This window comes from Cydia splendana, chromosome 24, assembly GCF_910591565.1.
Source record: "Cydia splendana chromosome 24, ilCydSple1.2, whole genome shotgun sequence".
NCBI lineage: Eukaryota > Metazoa > Arthropoda > Insecta > Lepidoptera > Tortricidae > Cydia > Cydia splendana.
The window spans coordinates 4170188-4186358 of NC_085983.1; the positions used below are offsets into that span (position 1 = coordinate 4170188).

Here is a 16171-nt window from a genome sequence, read left to right on the forward strand (position 1 = left end):
AATAATAATATAAAAATACAAAAATATTTAAAAACTTGCCTATTAAATAATAATCATTGTCTAAGTACCTACGGATTGTGTAAAAGTGTGGTGCCTGTTAGTGTATAGTATGATATCAGACGAGGAATAAAAACGGCCTACAATAACATAAAGTATTGTGTACGTACAGACTAGATCCGGTAATCTCCAACCAGATACCCGTGCGGAATTTCTATATTTTGTTTATTTAAAAGGTATATTTTAAAATGAAACTTGAACGATTGTTTTGTTTTAAGATCTTAATGGTGGAGGGATATTATTCCAGCACTTGGTTGCGAGATACCGGCAGCAGCCCGTAAAAGCGACAGTTTTGTGTGGGTGTGTTTCTAAAAGACAACGCCTGGTGGATATAGTACCATGTCGTCTGTGGAATGAAGAAACGTGTATTTTCGAATACAAATATTCCGGTTTTTTGTCGTTCAGGACACTAAACAAAATACTTGCAAGGTGTAGGTGTCTGCGAGATGTCATATTAAGTATACTGGCGGGAGATTGCGCTGGATCGAGACAACTGGCGTTTACTCGTGTCGGAGGCCAAGACTCATTTTGGGTCGCTGCGCCATTAAGTAGCAGTAGTAGTAGTTTATTTAGAAAAAGGAATTTACTATTTTACAAACAAATTATTGCAGTGGCAACATTGTCTTACTTTTGTTGTTCTTGAATTACGATTTCCAGTTCCGGTTTCGGCAAAAAACATGTTTCGGTCGGACACTAGAGTCCGACCAGCGAGTCGTGTCACCAAGCTATTTTAAAAATAAATTTATATGGCAACTTTTTTTCCTATCAAATAAGATGTCAGTTTCAAGCTGTCATTTTTTTTTTTTTTTTTTTTTTTTTTCTATTATGGCTTTTGGAACGTTAGCCAATGTCAAGTTGTGAAGGTATTAAAAGTTAGGGAAACAAGGAATTAGGAAATACGGATAAGACGAAAATTTGGAAAGGAAAGGATTGGATTTACTGTAATATATATAATTATAATATTATAAACTATATTTTTATATCATTCTTTTCTAAAAATACTGATATGATTTTATAAATATCATACGAGTTGCTAAATAACAAACAAATTATGGATGTAGGAAATGGGATGCGTAATGATTCAAGGCTGGAAAGGAAATCAGACCGATCATGAAGAGAGCATGCAAAGAAAATATGGTTCAGATCCCCGTAGTCACCACAAGGACAATGAGGATCCGGCTTTTTATTTATTCTGTGTAAATGCTCCGGGGAACAAACATGCCCCAGGCGCATTCTACACAAAACAGAAGTTACAGTTTTCGAAAAAAACATTTTGTTAAACCATGGTTTCCTTGGAATTGACGGCTGAATATGCCTATAATGTTTACCTTTTGAGGTTTCCTTATTCCAAATCCCATTCCAATCCTCATACAAATAAACTTTTGATAAATTTATTAAGTCATGACAATAATTATGGTATGGCACAATGTCTCCCACGTGAATAGCCTCATTTGCCAATTGGTCAGCTCTTTCATTCCCAGGAATGCCCACATGGCTTGGTACCCAAGCCAACACGACAGCACAACTCTTCTGTGAACATTTATATAAAAGATTTCTAATATTAAAAACAACTGGAGACTGTTTATGAGACTTAAATGGGAACCTCGTTATGGCTTCTAAAGCACTGCGAGAGTCTGAAAAAATTATGGTTTTTGGTATCTTCAGCATAAGTATATATTCTATAGCTTTAAGTAAACCATAACATTCACCAGTGTAGACGGAAGTTTCAGGTGGCAGTTTGATAAGTTGTAATCCTTTGTATTGTGAATGGAAAATTCCAACACCAACGCAACTCCTATCGCCATGTTTGGAGGCGTCTGTGTATAAACAGTGCCAATCAGCCCATTCAATATTAAGAAAATTCATAAATTCCATTTTTGGATTAATATCATTTTTAGATAACCCTATGTTAAATCTAATATCTGGATCTGTAATGAGACTGTTGTAATCATGATATAAAGGCAGAGTCGCGTTTCTGTAAGTGGGTGCTTCTAAAGCTTGATATTTTTTTAAACTCTTAACAAGGCAAGGAGAATCCTTATGGGACCAATAATTACAGGTTCCGACCAGATCAGCTAATTGCTTTAATTTTAAAAGCAATGGATGAGAATCCAGTTGCAGAGTACGGAAAAAGAATTTATCACAGAGAAACTGTCTTCTAAACGTAAGAGGTGGATCACAGCATTCTACTTGTAAGCAACTTATTGGACTCGATTTCATTGCACCTATAACCAATCTTAAAGCCTTAGACTGAATAGTATCAATTTTTTTGATAGCTTTAACATTTCCAGGGTGTAGAAGAAAAGTGCCATAATCTAAAACACTTCTAATCAAAGCGTTGTATAGCAATCTCATAGTAAAAGGGTGAGCCCCCCACCAGACTCCTGTCAGACATCTTAAAATGTTCAGATTTCGTTCACATCTTAATGCAATATATTCAAAATGAGGAATTCCAGTAAGTTTACGGTCCAGTATAACTCCCAAAAATTTTACATTATCTTTAATTACTAATGGAATACCATTGCAATTTATGTTAATAGGTGGAATAGTTTGCTTTCGTGAAAAAACTACAACAGAACTTTTAGACGGCGAAAGATCTAATCCATTATTATTCAACCAATTATTTAAGGCACCCAAAGATGATGATAATACTTTACTAATGTTTTCTAAAGATCGCCCAGAAACATATAAGAGCAAATCGTCGGCATATTGAAGAACATTTACCTGCCCTTCAACAGAAAGTTCCAAATCATAAGTATAAATGTTGTATAGTAAAGGACTCAAGACAGATCCTTGTGGCAGGCCCTTCCAAACTGTTCTTTTAATTACTTCATTTCCTGACTGATCCAATGAATACTTTATATACCTTTCATGCAACATATTTATTATAAAATTAATCAAAAAGTTGGGAACATCTAGTTGAATTAATTTATTTTTTAAGATTGAAATGTTGACGTTGTCGTACGCAGCATTTATATCTAGAAAGGCAGCAACTAAAAAGTCATTTCTAGAGAAACTTATTCTGATATCTGTGGTAAAAATGCTTAAACTGTCAAGAGTACATTTACCTTTCCTAAAACCAAATTGATTACAAGATAAAAGTTTATTATGTTCTAGAAACCATTCCAATCGAATTTTTACTAAGTGCTCGGCAACTTTAGCTAGTACAGTTGATAAAGCTATCGGTCTATAAGATGTGGGATCTGAATTGGGTTTATTCGGCTTCTGTATTAAAATCAATGTTTGAGTCCTCCACTCTTTAGGAACAGAGCCTGTTATCATAACATTGTTAATCAAAGAAAGGAAGTAACAAAGACTGTTATCGTCAAGTTTTGACAAGAAAGAGTAAGGAATCCCGTCTTCACCGGGTGCGGAGTCTTTAGTTGATGAAAGTACTCCTTTCAGTTCAAAAAGTGAAAAAGGGGAATTTAAAACATCTTCAGAATTATTATTAGATAACATGAGTGGCCTTAAAATCATAGGATGCTCTGGGACGTAAGGTGGGCCCAAACGATCCATGACTTGTTCTGCTAAAACTGCAGATATTTGACTCTGTGTGTCTTTAAATGCTGATCTAAATCTTCTAATGTTTTGCCAAACTATAGATGGTGAAACATTAGGACTTAATGATTTACAAAACCTATGCCACCCTTCAAACTTTTTTGTTCTAAGTAATTCTTTAGTGGATTTAGCAACTTCTAAGTAGTTATCAAAGTTATTATCAGTCATTTCTTGACAATACTTTTTCTCTGCCTCCTTTCTTTGTTTAACTGCAAGGGTGCAGTCTGAATCCCACCAAGGTGGGGATGGAATGAATTCTGGACCACTACTTTTCAATGGAAAGGTTTCATTAGCAGCCTCAACCAAAGCTGTGGCAAATGCTTGTGAACTGTCTAATATATTCAAATGGCTTATTTCTGGCAAATTATTAATTTTTTGTTCTACAGCCTCTCTATACTGATCCCATTTATCGTCTATTAACTTGTGTTTAATACGGGGCTGTCTGTCATGCTTTTGAGGCTTCTTAAAGTAAGGAAAGGTAATGAGAATAGGAAAATGGTCGCTACCACAAGTGGAGACTGCAGTTGACCAAGATATAGATGAAGCAAGATTTGGAGTACAAATGGACAGATCTATTGCACTTGGATTTCGAGCGAGCCTTGTTGGAGATCCAGTGTTTAATATGCATAAATTACATGAGCTAATTAGTTCCAACAGTTTTTCTCCATAGTATAAAGTTTGAGCACAGCCCCAGAACTCATGGTGAGCATTAAAATCCCCTAAGCATACAAATGGTTTAGACAGGAACTTAAAAAGTTCTTCAATTTCTTTAAAAATATTATTATTAGGTTTATTATAATATAATGATACATAACAAATACTATTTACAACCACTGCTATAACAGATAATTCATCACTATGTACAGGTAGAGTGATATAATTATATGTTAAAGAGTTTTTGACAAGTATGGCCACTCCACCATACCCATCAGGTCTGTCTTCTCTCAGACAGACATATTCTGGTATTTTAAACACTGAATCCTTTCTCAACCATGTCTCTTGAAGACAGATTAGAAAGGGATCATGTTTATTAATAACATGTATTAAATCTTGTTTTCTATTGATTAGACTGCGAACATTCCACTGAACCACTAAGGCTCTCTGATCCATTATTGTTGTTTCTGAGTTGGTATAAAGCATTAATAACTGCTGCAACGTTGGACGGTGATACTGTGTTAGATTGGGACATTAAATTCATAAGAGCTTTTACTATAGCATCAATACTAGGCGTTTCTTCTTTGTTACTACTACAGTTACCACTACTAAAAACAGGTTTTTCCCTATGAATAACTGGTTGTCTTACTATTTCTGAATGAGCATACCTATCATACCCTTTGCCTAACTTTACAGGAGCCCTGGGTTTAAGAAAAACAGTTTTTTTATAAGATTGGTTATTCAACTCTGGTATTTTATCCTGATAACTCTGTGAATCATGCTGTGTTTGTGAAGAAGATGACACTGGTGTTGCAAGCAAAGCCTCAGCATATGAGACCTTAGACACAGGCGGGTGAATTTTGGAAGCTTCCATGTAAGAGATGCAACTTTTGCTCATAGTTTCTTTAATAGCTCTTTGTCTGTTAAATTCTAAACATTTTTTGCTAGTGGCTTGATGTGAACCTTTACACAAGCAACACTGATAGTCATCCTCCTCTACATCACAAGATTCACCAGAGTGACCTTGTCCACACTTGAAACATCTTGGATTTGAGCGGCACTGATTTTTAACATGCCCAAAGCGGCAACAAAGGAAACATTGAACCGTTGGATATATATATAGTTCTACTGGCAAGGCCATGTAGCACATGTACACCCGGGTTGGTAATACTTGCCCATCAAAAGTAAGTATAATGGTACCAGTATTCACAAATTGAGTAGTGTTATTGACAACAATTTTCCTTTTTATTCTTCTAATTTTTATAATTGGCCCACAGCCAATTGGCAGGTTAATAGAAGTCTGTACTTCATCATCAGTCAAGTCAAGTGGTACGCCTTTGATCACTCCCATTCGTGTGACATTGGAAGTTGGGATGAAAGCATTGTATTTGTTATTTCCTAAGCTGTCATTACTTAAAAAATTGTTAGCATCAGTGTGTGTAGCAAATGCAATGCTGACTCTATTTCTGCCTATTCTCTTTAGACTGCCGTTCACAACACCTTGAATGTTATTTTGTCGCATAAAACGACCAAAAGTGATAGGATGGAGAGTTGTGCCATCACTGGTAGCTTCTTTTTGAACATGTACAACAAAAGGTGCAATGTCAGACTGTTGGTAGCGGTCACGACCAACAGGCACATGAGTAGGTGGGGAGTTATTATTAAGAGTATTTGTAGTTTCAGAATTCGAGGTTACAATGGGATTCGGATTTACTGTTGGCTGTGGATGATTGGTAGCATTCTCTTTTAATTTTGCTTCAGCAACGCAAACACAATCTGTATTTTTATTCTTGCTTGACCCAGATTTGCGTTTTCTTTTATTACAATTGGTACACATCCGTGAAAGAATTTTTCTCTTTAAAGTTACGTCCGTAGTATTTGATACTGACGCATCAGTATCCATCGATGACTCTATCGCGGAAATTAAAATATCTATTGGTGTTTTCGACCCTGAGGGAATCGTTCCCCCAGGGTCGGGGGTCTGGCCATCCCCCATATAAATTACATATAATTAGCACTTACCCCTATATGTACACCTAACTACTTAATAAAATTAAAAACTAAAGCTAAATCTACAAATATATACACTAAATACAGACTCCAATCCTTTAAAAATACAATTTCAAAACTTTAGTTACGAAAACCGCGTCCGCCGCGCACGAAGTTTCCCGCCCTTTTTTTCAGCTGTCATTTAATTTCATAATAGTAATTTATTGCCAGGTGCGGTTTTTATTGAAATTCCCGCGTTTTATTTGTGCCACGACTCGCTGGTCAGACCATTATATAACTCACTACCTGTGGAGATGAAATTAGTACAAAGCGATATTGTTTTTGGTAATAACTAAAAACATTACTAACAAACCTCGCATGCTAATGACTAATTTGTCGAGGCGTGTAGTGACCCAAATATTTAAATTTAAGTTATGAACTGTTTTTCCAAACCTACTCAGAAAATAATGCAATGCATGCATAAATAAATTAGTAATCTATGTACCTGTTAAATACACTACCTAAGACCTAGTGTATAAATTGTTTATGTACCTTATTTGACATGTAAAATATTATGTTTTATGAATAAATAATGAATGAATGAATGAAGACTCTATATAAAATTTATTGTTTTTATGACAGCATACCTCGCCCAGAAAGTGGAAGAGGTACACAAACTGCTCGACCAGGAGATGGAAAAGAAGAAGAGGCAGATGCTGATTGCAAGAGAGTACTTCAAGAAACATGGACGCTATCCAACCACCACTCGGACCCAGCAGCCGCTGAGGTACTACTTTTAAGGCCTGTAATGATCGCGCTATCACAGAAACACCTTATTAAACGAAACACAATTTGATTACAGAGAAATTTACACGATAGCACAGAATAAATAATAGTACTAGGTACAGAAGACTCACTCTCTAACAAAACGCGTTTGTTACGATCAGCACAGATATGGCCGCTAGGTAGCGACAGCGCCACGCGCGGCTTATGGCAAACCCCAAAATTGGGGCCGAACGGATGTACTTTTAGCTACCTGTAGCAAAGCGACGAAATCGCGCAGTGAGCCACGCCTGCGAATAGGTCTTGGTAAGACGAGGATGTTTGGTATACTACTATAGCAACGTAAAATTCCAATTGTTCTACAGTGACAAGGTTCTAAAACTAAATATAAAATTATGAATATAAAATACACTGTATAAAAACCTCTTTAAAAGAGCAGAATACGTCACAAGGCCCCTGTACATATTGGGATTATTGGGCCAACGCAGGCCAGTCCAAGGGACGCAGCCATGCGGTAGAATGAGATAGTAATATCACTTGCTCCCTCTTACGCATAAGGATCTATATCTGAATCCCTAAAGTCTTTTCTCCTATTTTTGCATTCCCTGATATTGTTTGTCATAATGATCACTTGTCCTAACACTCGTATACCCTAATTTTGGTTTCCCTATTATCGAATGGCCGATTTTTTTTTGTCCTAATATGGTTTTCCCTAGTGGCACTTTCCATATTGACTATTTATCCTAATGTTATGTAGCATAAATCTTTTTTTGCCTAATTATTGTTAGGCCTAAAAATTATATATCCTAACCATCATGTTACCCAATTTTACTTAGCCTATCGTTGCTTGACCTTTATTCTTTATTCTTTATTCAAATACTATGTATAAGTTTACAGCTCCAGCCAAGGCACTTATACTGTTAATTAGGTACATATGTTGTCAGTATCAGTCAGTATCATAAAATTAGTAGGTACACTTATTATATTACACACTTATCTTTATAATTGAACATACATATTATGTATTACTAAGTTACATAGAGATAAAAAAAAGAATCTGATATTAAATAACATAGGTAGAGTTTAAAAAAATCCTGATACTACGTTGTAGGGACGGCCACTTGTCTGCGAATATGTCTGCGTTTTGGACTGTAGCTATGAAGTTATTTAGTAATTCTATTGCTCGGTACGTGGGTGCGTTTGAACCGTGATAGGTGCGAACATTTGGATATGCAAAAAGGTTTCTGGCTCTACGTGCGCTACGCCCTACTGCAGCTATGTAGTTGTCTGGGGTAAAAATACGCATACGCTCCAGAACAGATGGGTTGTCAATACGATTTCTTAAAAGCAGACAATAGTGTAAGGCAAGCGTTTGCTTACGCCTTAGCTCGAGAGACTCTAACCCTACCATTCCCAATACAAAGGATGACGGAAATAAGTACGGGTAGTATCCGTAATACCTTTTGTAAAGATGTCTAGCAAATTTACGTTGGACGCGCTCGACCATTATGGTATATTTTGCTTCCCGAGGGTCCCATGCGATAGAATTGTACTCAAGCTTGCTGCGAACATAGGCATTATAAATAATTATTGCGATTTTAGGGTCACGAAATTCAGAAGTCGTTCTAATAATGAACCCTAAAATTTTGTAGGCACTTTTGCAGATATTTATAATGTGTGAGTGCATGTTTAGCTTAGTGTCGAGTGTTAACCCTAGATCCTTTATTTCTGTTACTCGGTCAAGGGGAATGTTAGTAAGAGTATATGTCTGGAGAATATAATCTACAGACCGGCTAAAACTTATTACTTTGCACTTAGATTCATTTAGGTACAAGCGGTTTGTTTTACTCCAGCTGTCAACCATGTTGATTGTTTGTTGCAGTACCGTACAGTCGGATGGATTTACGACCGGTTGAATTATTTTAAGATCATCCGCATAAAATAGTGATTCCACGCCTGATATATTACTTGGCAGATCATTGACCATGATTAAGAAAAGAGTAGGCCCCAGAGTGCTACCTTGACTAACCCCGGAACGAGTGTAATACCTTTCAGATTGGTAAGAGTTTAATTGGACATATTGTGTGCGATTCCTGAGGTAGTCAGAGAAGAAAACAAGAAGTTGAGGGGTGAAACCTAAGGCTGACAGTTTGCATAGGAGAGTATCGTTGTCAACTAAGTCGAAAGCTTTCTTGAAGTCGAAATAAACAACATCAACTTGTCGTGCAGTATCCATTTGGCGCAAAACGCTATCAAAGAAGCAAATGTGGTTGGTAGTAGTGGATCGTGAAGCGCGGAATCCATGTTGACAATCTACTAATTTACGATTTATCTGATTAAGTAAGCAGCGGTTTAGAATGGTCTCAAACACTTTTCCAAACACGGACAATACAGCAATGGGCCTGAAGTTTGTGATATCGGAGGACTTACTTATCTTAGGAATTGGGGTCACTCTTGAGACCTTCCATTGGGATGGATATACGCCCAGCTTGAGTGATAGGTTGTATATGTGAAGTAACGAGTGTTCTAACAAGCATACACAGTCCTTGACTAGAAACGGGGGTATACCATCAGGCCCAGCTGACGACTTAGGTTTGAGTTTCCGAATAGCGGCTCTGATTTCTGAAATACTGATAGTTGGGATAGCAATCATAGATTCATTGTTGTTACCAGCCTCCAGTTCCGCTTTTTTGGGATCTAGTTGCGGAGCTTCAGGCTGGAATACCTAACCTAACCTAACACTCGTATGCCCTAATTTTGATTTCCCTATTTCGTTTCGTTTTTACAATGGTCGCAGTTCTAACCTGACCTAACCCAGTTTTGTGGCAGCAGTTAGTTTTTGCGAGGATCACAGTTCTAACCTAACCTAACCCACTTTTGTGGCAGCAGTTCGTTTTTGCGAGGATCACAGTTCTAACCTAACCTAACCCACTTTTGTGGCAACAGTTCGTTTTTGCAAGGATCGCAGTTCTAACCTAACCTAACCCACTTTTGTGGCAGCAGTTCGTTTTTGCAAGGATCGTATTTCTAACCTAACCTAGTTTTAACAGCAGTTCGTTTTTACAATGGTCGCAGTTCTAAATTAACCTAACCCACTTTTGTGGTAGCAGTTCGTTTTTGCGAGGGTCACAGTTCTAACCTAACCTAACTCACTTTTGTGGCAGCAGTTCGTTTTTGCGAGGATCACAGTTCTAACCTAACCTAACCCACTTTTGTGGCAACAGTTCGTTACCATTCATTATGGAAAGTAATTGTTATGATAATTGATCAATAGGAAAAGTAACTGTTATGACAATTGATAATTAGGGCAATAGCCATTAGGTCAAAATAGTTAGAGCATATTATTTTATGCCAAACATTGTTAGGGATTTCGAAGAATATGGTAAAAAACATTAGGGATCTTTATAGTTATGGTACAAATGTTTAGGACAAATGAGTCTTAGGCTAAACATTATATTATGGAAAATAATCGTTATGACAATTGATCGTTAGGGCATGTGCCCATTAGGACAAATCAGTTAGGGCAAGTGACTTTAGGACAAACGTTGTTAGGGATTCAGAAGGACACCCTACGCATAAATGCGTCCCCCAGACTGGCCCACGCTGGCCCAATATGTACAGGGGCATCTATGGCCCGGCCACGACTGGCGCGACTGGCGGCGGCGACGGCGACAGGCGTGGCTCACTCCGCGATTTCGTCGCGTCGCTACAAGTGTATGCGGCCCACACCAATTTTGGTGTCTAGCAGTAGTAGTTGCCGCGCACCGCTACGGAACGGACGCCTTGCAGCACCTGGCGGTCATATCTGTCGTAATAGACGCGTTTTGTTAGAGAGTGAACCTTCTGTACCTAGTACTACTATTTATTTAAACTTTATTGCACAAAATACCAATAAAATGGCGGACTTAATGCCTAAATTTATTCTGTAGTGACGGCGGGAATGAAAGGCCCGTTTGCTGTGTCTCGCTCCAACCTATGGTTACCGCCGCTGCCATTGTCGGTCTCGCAATGTCGTGACTAGGGCTTCCAAATACCGGACTTCTTTCAATACCGGTATTAATACCGAAACTGTCTTCATCAATACCGGGATCTGGGATCTCGGTATTGACATTGACTATGAATCGCATTTTTTTTTAGTTTTATTTAAAAAAGGCTCACTGAAACACCACATATGTATGTCCTTAGCTTAGGATATTAAATAATTAAACAATACACGCCATCTGCAATAATTATCATTTCACCATCCAGGTTGGCAATCATTTTATCCGCCTTTTTGACTTTAGCAGTCACATTTTTAGTTCAACCCCAATATAATAATTTAATCCTTTTTAATAACATAACTTCCGTGAGTGACCCGTTCTTAACATATTTAATATTTAGTCCTTAAAATTATATCAAAAAGTAGAAAGAAATGAACAAGGAATTGTAGTATGACAAACGACTCTTTGGTGGCAAATTTGAATATAGTTGGCTGGCTTATTAGGTTGAACTAAAAATGTGACTGCTGAAGTCAACAAGGCGGATAAAATAATTGCCAACCTGGATGGTGAAATGATAATTATTGCAGATGGCGTGTATTGTTTAATATCGGGTCTATATTAATTCGCATAACTTAATACTCCTAATTCAAATTGACATAACGAATATTACGCATAAACTTCTAAATCGCATAACATTATTTCGCATAACTGAGTACGCATAATGTTCATGCGCATAACATAAATTGTCATAACGATGACTTGGGATACATATGTTGTATAACTCTACTTCTCCTTGACTGTACCGCTTGATGGTTCTCCCAAGAATGCCTCCACGACACCAAACCTCCTAACCGCCATGACTAAAAAATGGCGGGCAAATTATCATTGCTGATTGGTTGATACTAACTGTCAAACCTGACCAATCAGAGTTTAGCAACAGTCCCATTGGTAAGTTTGACCCAATCATATTCATGAAAAGTTCAGTGTTGCCAGTATAATATCAATTATTGGTGCGTTCAAAACGTATGATGATAATCTGTTGGGTGTTGCCTTTTTAATCGTATTTATAATAACACTGCGTTCACAAAAAATCATAAACGCGTTTGCTTAAATTCAATGTAAATACAAAAATCATGACATTCGGCCATCAGACTACGTGCAGACTCCGGCGCACGTAAAAATAAAACCAAGAAAATATCATAGGAATGCAATGCATTATACAATAAAACGAATGAAGTAACCAAATTTCATATTATTATTTTTGTTTTTATAACATTAATAACATTATTGTTTAACAGTACACTAATAAATAATTAGAGATAGGTACATTATAAGATTTATAAGCAATCACTTGCAATCATGACATTAGGCCATTTTACTGATAGTTTATCTTAATTAAAGCTATGTACGCTTATTACAGAGATTCTACAATTATACACAAACATATGACAGTATACTTCAAATCGGACATAATTAACCTAAGTAGAATCTGAGTCAGAACTGCTATCGTCATTGTCAGTCATAACATTGAGGGCTTTAACATTAATCCATGGTCTCATTCGGTCAGCTGAGACTACAGAACAGTATTTCTTTGACTTTATGAAACCAGGGATATTAGTGATTTCGTACCTGTCATTACCTAATATCTTAGTAATTTTGTATGGACCTATGAATTTGGGTAAAAGTTTTTTGCTTTGACCTGGATTTTCCGCAAAAGAAATTTTTGTTATTTTAACCAAGTCGCCAACTTTATACTGGTCCGCAGGTTTTGTTTTCGAATCATGTGACTTTTTCATTTTATCTTGTCTTTCATCAATTGTAACCTTGATTTCTTTTCTTAATTCATGTAAGTCTTGATGCCCGTTAGTCTCGGCAACAAGTTCTCTAAACATGCTATCAGGGATACCTTTTAGTCTCATGCCGAAAAGTACCTCCGAAGGAGTTTTTCCTGTTGTGGCATTTACTGTACTGTTAATACCAAACTGCACCTTTGGGACAGCTAAATCCCAGTCTTTTTCATTTTGTAACGAATTTTGTGCTGCTAATGCATTTAAGATTACCTGATTAACGCGTTCCGCTTGTCCATTGGCACGTGGACAAGCGACAGCATTAAGAACATGTTTGATATGTCTTTCAGCACAAAATTGTTTAAACTGACCAGACGTAAACGCTGTTCCCCTGTCAGATATAATACGTTCTGGTGTACCAAAGTCCTGGAATATGTTTTCCAAAGTTTTTATTGTTGTATTGCTTTTGGTGTTCTTCACCGGTCTTACAAAAACATATTTCGAAAAACCGTCAACCACAGTTAGGATATAAACATTTTGTCGTTTACTCTTAAGGAAAGGTCCAAGGTGATCAATGTGGATCGTTTGAAAGGGAACACTCATTTTCTCAATGGGATAGATGTGTCCTTTTTTTCCTGGTTTTTTGTTGTCCTTGTTGTATGCACATTCAAGGCACGCACTCACGTATTTTTTTACAAAGCGGGCCATTTTGGGAAACCAATATTGACTTTGTATACGCTCAAGAGTCTTGTTAATGCCAAAATGTCCCACTTCATCGTGGTTGAGACGACATATCTGCCACCTTGCTCCTTTGGGTATTACCAGTTTCAAAGTATCCTCATCATGATCTCTTACTTTTCGGTATAGTACATTATTCTTAAGTACGTAATGTTTCTTTATATCCACGTATTCTTCGTCCATCTCAGGTTTTAACGTTTTGATTATTCTACTTGTATCCGAATCACCTAATTGCAATGTAACCAGCCAATCACTTTGTTCAATGCGGAGAACAGAAATAACATTTTCGGGGTTACAATCGTCGTTGGGGACTTCCACAGGGTTTCGACTTAATGCATCGACGTGCATCATGCGGTCACCTGGACGGTACTCTATTTCATAATCGTACTCTCCCATCTGTAAAAGCCATCTTGCTATCCGCGGTACGAGATCTTTCTTGGTTAGGGTCAGACGGAGAGCTTGACAATCTGTAAAAATTTTGAATGGACGACCCAGTAAATATACTCTAAACTTCCTCAGTGAACAAACCACTGCTAGAGTTTCCAGTTCGTAGGAATGGTAAACTTTTTCTTCCGGAGAGGTCTGACGGCTAAAATACGCCACAGGTTTGAGTTCATTTGTACCTTTTTGCCGTTGCATAAGTATTCCTCCAATCCCAAGAGAACTTGCATCTGTGTGTAACTCGGTTTGGGCTGTATGATCGTAAAGAGCCAATACCGGTCTACTACACAGTACATTCTTTAGACTTGAGAAGGCGTTCTCTTCTGCATCAGTCCATCTCCAGTCAGAACCTTTCTTTAAAAGTGTAGTTAGAGGACGTGCCATTTCACCAAACCCTTTTACAAATTTTCTAAAATAGCTGGCCAATCCAAGGAATTGCCTTGTTTCGTGTATATTTCTAGGCGTTGGAAATTGTTCAATCGCAGTAGTCTTGTGCCGACTTGGTTGGATACCTTGTTCCGAAACTTCGTACCCAAGATATTCAATTGACGTGGAGAAAAAGCGACACTTCGAAAGCTTTAAGGTAAGACCATATTCCTTTATCAACTTCAATACTTGCTCAAGTTTTTCAAAGCCTTCGCTCAGCGTTGTGGTTGGAATAAGCAAGTCATCCATGTATGCAAGTACGGACTCGAACCGACTTGCGCCTAATATTTTATTTACCATCTTCTGGAACACTGCAGGTGCATTAGCTAACCCGAACGGCATACGATTAAATTCGTAGTGGCCGTCCGGGGTGACGAAAGCTGATAAGTGTTTGCTTCCTTCAGATAGTGGTACCTGGTAATAGCCTGATGCCATGTCTAAGGTAGAGAAGTACTTGTTTCCACTAAGGTTTCCTACTTGGTCCTCAATAATAGGGAGTGGATACCTATCTTTAACAGTTTTTGCATTTAATGCCCTATAATCAACGCACAATCTCTGGTCTCCATTTTTCTTCCTAACCATTAATATTGGACTGGCATAGTCCGAGCTAGACTCCCTGATTATGTCATTTTTAAGAAGATCTGAGATAGTTTCCCTAACCTTAACTCTTTCAGAATGAGAAAGCCTATATGGTCGATAAGCAATCGGTTTATCGTCCTTCAGATCTATTTTCATCTCGAATTCTTTAGGAGCACAACCAATTTCGTCTAGTGAGTTCGCGAAACATTCCCGATATTTTTGTAGCAAGCTATGTAACTTTACCTTGGTTTCGTTGTTTATATTCGGGCCCACTTGTATTTCGTCTATGTTAATCGGAGGTAAAGTTTTATTATTATTCCCAGTGATTCGTCGTACATCGACCATATTGACTTCCTTAAACGGAAAAGCTCGACTTAACAAGGTGCCTTTTTTCAGAGTTACAGGAGCATTTGTCATATTCGAAACAAGTATTTCACTTATGCCGTCTTTAAATTGATATGCGCCCTGGAGTACTCGATACTCCTTACCAGGAATTAATCGCACTTGTTCCTCCACATACACATTACCATTATAAGGTTCATTAATCTGTACCGGTACAAAGTGAATTCCAGTCAGAGTTAAATTATCAATGTTTACCAACTTAACAATGTTAGAACTCGATCCTGACTCAGATTCTTCTGAAGGATTGTTAAAGAAAAACAAATTTTTGCTATCCTTAACGACTAACACCTGAGGCAATTCCGTAAAATTCTGACCTATTAGTACCGGTACATGTAAATATTTATCGGGTACTACATAAACTATGACCTCAGTGCGCACTTCATCAACCTGGACTGTCACTTTGGATTTATGCATGGGTGATACAAGGAAATTGCCAAATCCTTTTATTGCCGGTAAATCAGAGAACATTTTGTCCAATTTTAAGTTTTCAGCTTCGGTTGAATTCATAAGGGAACAGTCGCTACCAAAGTCAATGTAAGCATGTACTGATTTATTATTAACATCAATTTCTTTAACAAATTTTTCATTGGTATTAGAACTAACAATATTTAACACCTTTTCAGTCTTCGTTGCGTTTTTAGAAGAGGGAAACCGACAGTTTTGATCATTGTGGCCAATCATGCCACAAGCTTTACACTTCATAAGTGTCTTGGGACAGTTACTAAATCGATGTCCCTCTTCTTTACAATTAAAGCAGCTCGATGACTTCGTATT

At 37.5% G+C, this 16171-nt stretch overlaps 1 protein-coding gene across 1 annotated transcript in view; it reads left to right on the forward strand.

The window, feature by feature from the left end:
* The window catches only part of LOC134802405 (uncharacterized), a 60443-nt gene that overhangs the window by 39252 nt on the left and 5020 nt on the right, over window positions 1-16171 (forward strand). The window contains exon 9 of the mRNA XM_063775061.1: window positions 6904-7048. Within this exon, the coding sequence (XP_063631131.1) occupies window positions 6904-7048 (145 nt within the window). The remainder of the gene's footprint in view (window positions 1-6903; window positions 7049-16171) is intronic.